Source organism: Eimeria mitis, genomic scaffold (assembly GCF_000499745.2).
Source record: "Eimeria mitis Houghton genomic scaffold, Emh_scaff4923, whole genome shotgun sequence".
Taxonomy (NCBI): Eukaryota; Apicomplexa; class Conoidasida; order Eucoccidiorida; family Eimeriidae; genus Eimeria; species Eimeria mitis.
Window position 1 is genome coordinate 2,140 of NW_013573224.1, and position 2,098 is coordinate 4,237.

Here is a 2,098-nt window from a genome sequence, read left to right on the forward strand (position 1 = left end):
TAAAATATCTTACAGCAGCAATAGTTGAATCTATTTGTAGTCTGGGCCCTACGAAGGTATTTGCTGTTGTGAAGGAGAAAGCAACAGCAAGAAGGCGATGGAGGCTGGTGTGCTGCTGCAGCAGCTGCTGCTGCTGCTGCCGCTGCTGCTGCAGCTGCCTGTGCCATTGCAAATGCTGCTGCTCAGCCCCACAACCTTCCAATACAACCTGCTGCTGCTGCTGCTGCTGCTGCTGCTGCTGAAGGTAGAGAGAAACTTGCTGCTGCTGCTGCAGCACTATAAGATGCAGCCGCACCGACTCACAAACCAAAAACGAAAGCGTCAGGTCTGCAGCAGCAGCAGCAGCAGCAGCAGCAGCAGGAGCAGTAGCAGCAGCAGCAAGTGCAGCAGCAGCAGTAGCAGCAGCAGCAAACGCAGCAGCAGCAGCAAACACAGCAACATTATTTCGTAAAAGCTGCTACTGCAGCAGCAACTTGAATCGTAGAAGAAACGATGCTGCATGCAGCAGCAGCAACAGCAGCAACAGCAGCAGCAGCAGCAGCAGCAGCAGCAGCAGCAGCAGCAACAGCAGCAGAGTGAAGACAACCACATACCTTCCTTGTCTTTCGGTGTAGGGCGGCTGCCTCCGTGCTGCTGCATTTCATGCTGCTGCTGCTGCTGCTGCTGCTGCAGCTTGCTGCTCTTGCGTCTGCCTGAGCTAGAGGGCAAGGGGTAGGCAAAGAATGGATCGCTGCTGCTGCTGCTGCTGCTGCTGCTGCTGCTGCTGCTGCGCTGCTGCTGCTGCTGCTGTGGCAGCAGCAGCAAAGCGTCGCGCTGCAGCCTCTCCTCAATCAGAGAATCTATAAAAGAAGCGAAACAAAANGCAGCAGCAGCAAAGCGTCGCGCTGCAGCCTCTCCTCAATCAGAGAATCTATAAAAGAAGCGAAACAAAAAAACAAATCCTGCTGCACACTGTCTTCCTGCTGCTGCTGCTGCTGCTGCTGCTGCTGCTGCTGCTGCTGTTGCTGCTGAAGTTGGCTCTGTTCCCGCTCAAGCTGCAGCACGCAACAAACCCACAACAGCAGCAGCAACAGGTGCAGCAGCAGCAGCAACAGCAGCAGCAGCAGAATGTAGGTTATGTTGTTAGTATTAAGTATGCTATTATTGCTGCTGCTGCAGCTGCTGCAGCATCTGCTGCTGCTTCTGCAACTGCTGCTGTTGCTGCTGCACCTGCAGCAGCAGCAGCAGCAGCAGCAGCAGCAGCAGTTGCTGCTGCTGCTGCTTACCATTTCGAATTGCTGCAGCACCTGCTGCGGCGGCAGCAGCAGCTGCTGCGCCTTCAGGTGCAGCAGCGCAACACGAGCAGCAAAAGATGTGTCTGATATAGACTCTAACAAAGACAAACACTTGCGTTGCTTCCCCTGCAGCAGCAGCAGCNAAAAGATGTGTCTGATATAGACTCTAACAAAGACAAACACTTGCGTTGCTTCCCCTGCAGCAGCAGCAGCAGCAGCAGCAGCAACAGCAGCAGCAGCAGCAGCAGCAGCAGGAGAAGGTTTTTGATTGCAAGAAAAAGCAGCAATGAGGCAAAGACAGCCGCAAAGATATAAAAACAAAACAAAACAAACAGCAGCAGCAGCAGCAGCAGCAGCAGCAACAACAACAACACAAAGAGAACAGCAACACCTGCTGCTCCTGCTGCTCCTGTTGCTGCTGCTGCTGCTGCTGCTGCTGTCTTACTTTTTTAAGGAGTTGCTTTGCATGCGTCATCCTCATATCAACGCCAAGCTTATTGAGTAGTTGCTGCTGCTGTTGCTGCTGCTGCTGCTGCTGCAGCAGCAGAAAGGATTCAACTTGTTTATAGTGAGCTGCACGCACGTCTCCTGGTGTGCATACACCGCAGCAGCTCTGCTGCAGCGCGAGGCCGACAGCAGCAGCAGCAACGTGCTGCTGCAGTGATTCTAATGCAAGTTTTGCTGCTGCTAGCTGCTCAGCTGTTCTTGCGTTTGCTTCTGCTGCTGTTGTTGTTGTTGCTGCTGCTGCTGCACCTCCTCCTGCTGCTCCTGCTGCAGCAGCAGCAGCAGCTGCTGCTGCTGCTGCTGTCGGGATCGCTCTATCA

The 2,098-nt window shown here is 54.0% G+C and overlaps 1 protein-coding gene across 1 annotated transcript in view; it reads right to left on the bottom strand.

Moving 5' to 3' along the window:
- Positions 1 to 1,268, bottom strand: part of EMH_0078540 (uncharacterized protein) — a gene marked incomplete at both ends in the record, with an annotated part of 1,559 nt that extends 291 nt beyond the window's left edge. Inside the window, 4 exons of the mRNA XM_013500018.1 lie at positions 53 to 327; positions 594 to 839; positions 953 to 1,034; positions 1,266 to 1,268. Of these exons, the coding sequence (XP_013355472.1) occupies positions 53 to 327; positions 594 to 839; positions 953 to 1,034; positions 1,266 to 1,268 (606 nt within the window). The remainder of the gene's footprint in view (positions 1 to 52; positions 328 to 593; positions 840 to 952; positions 1,035 to 1,265) is intronic.
- Positions 1,269 to 2,098: the final 830 nt, after the last annotated feature.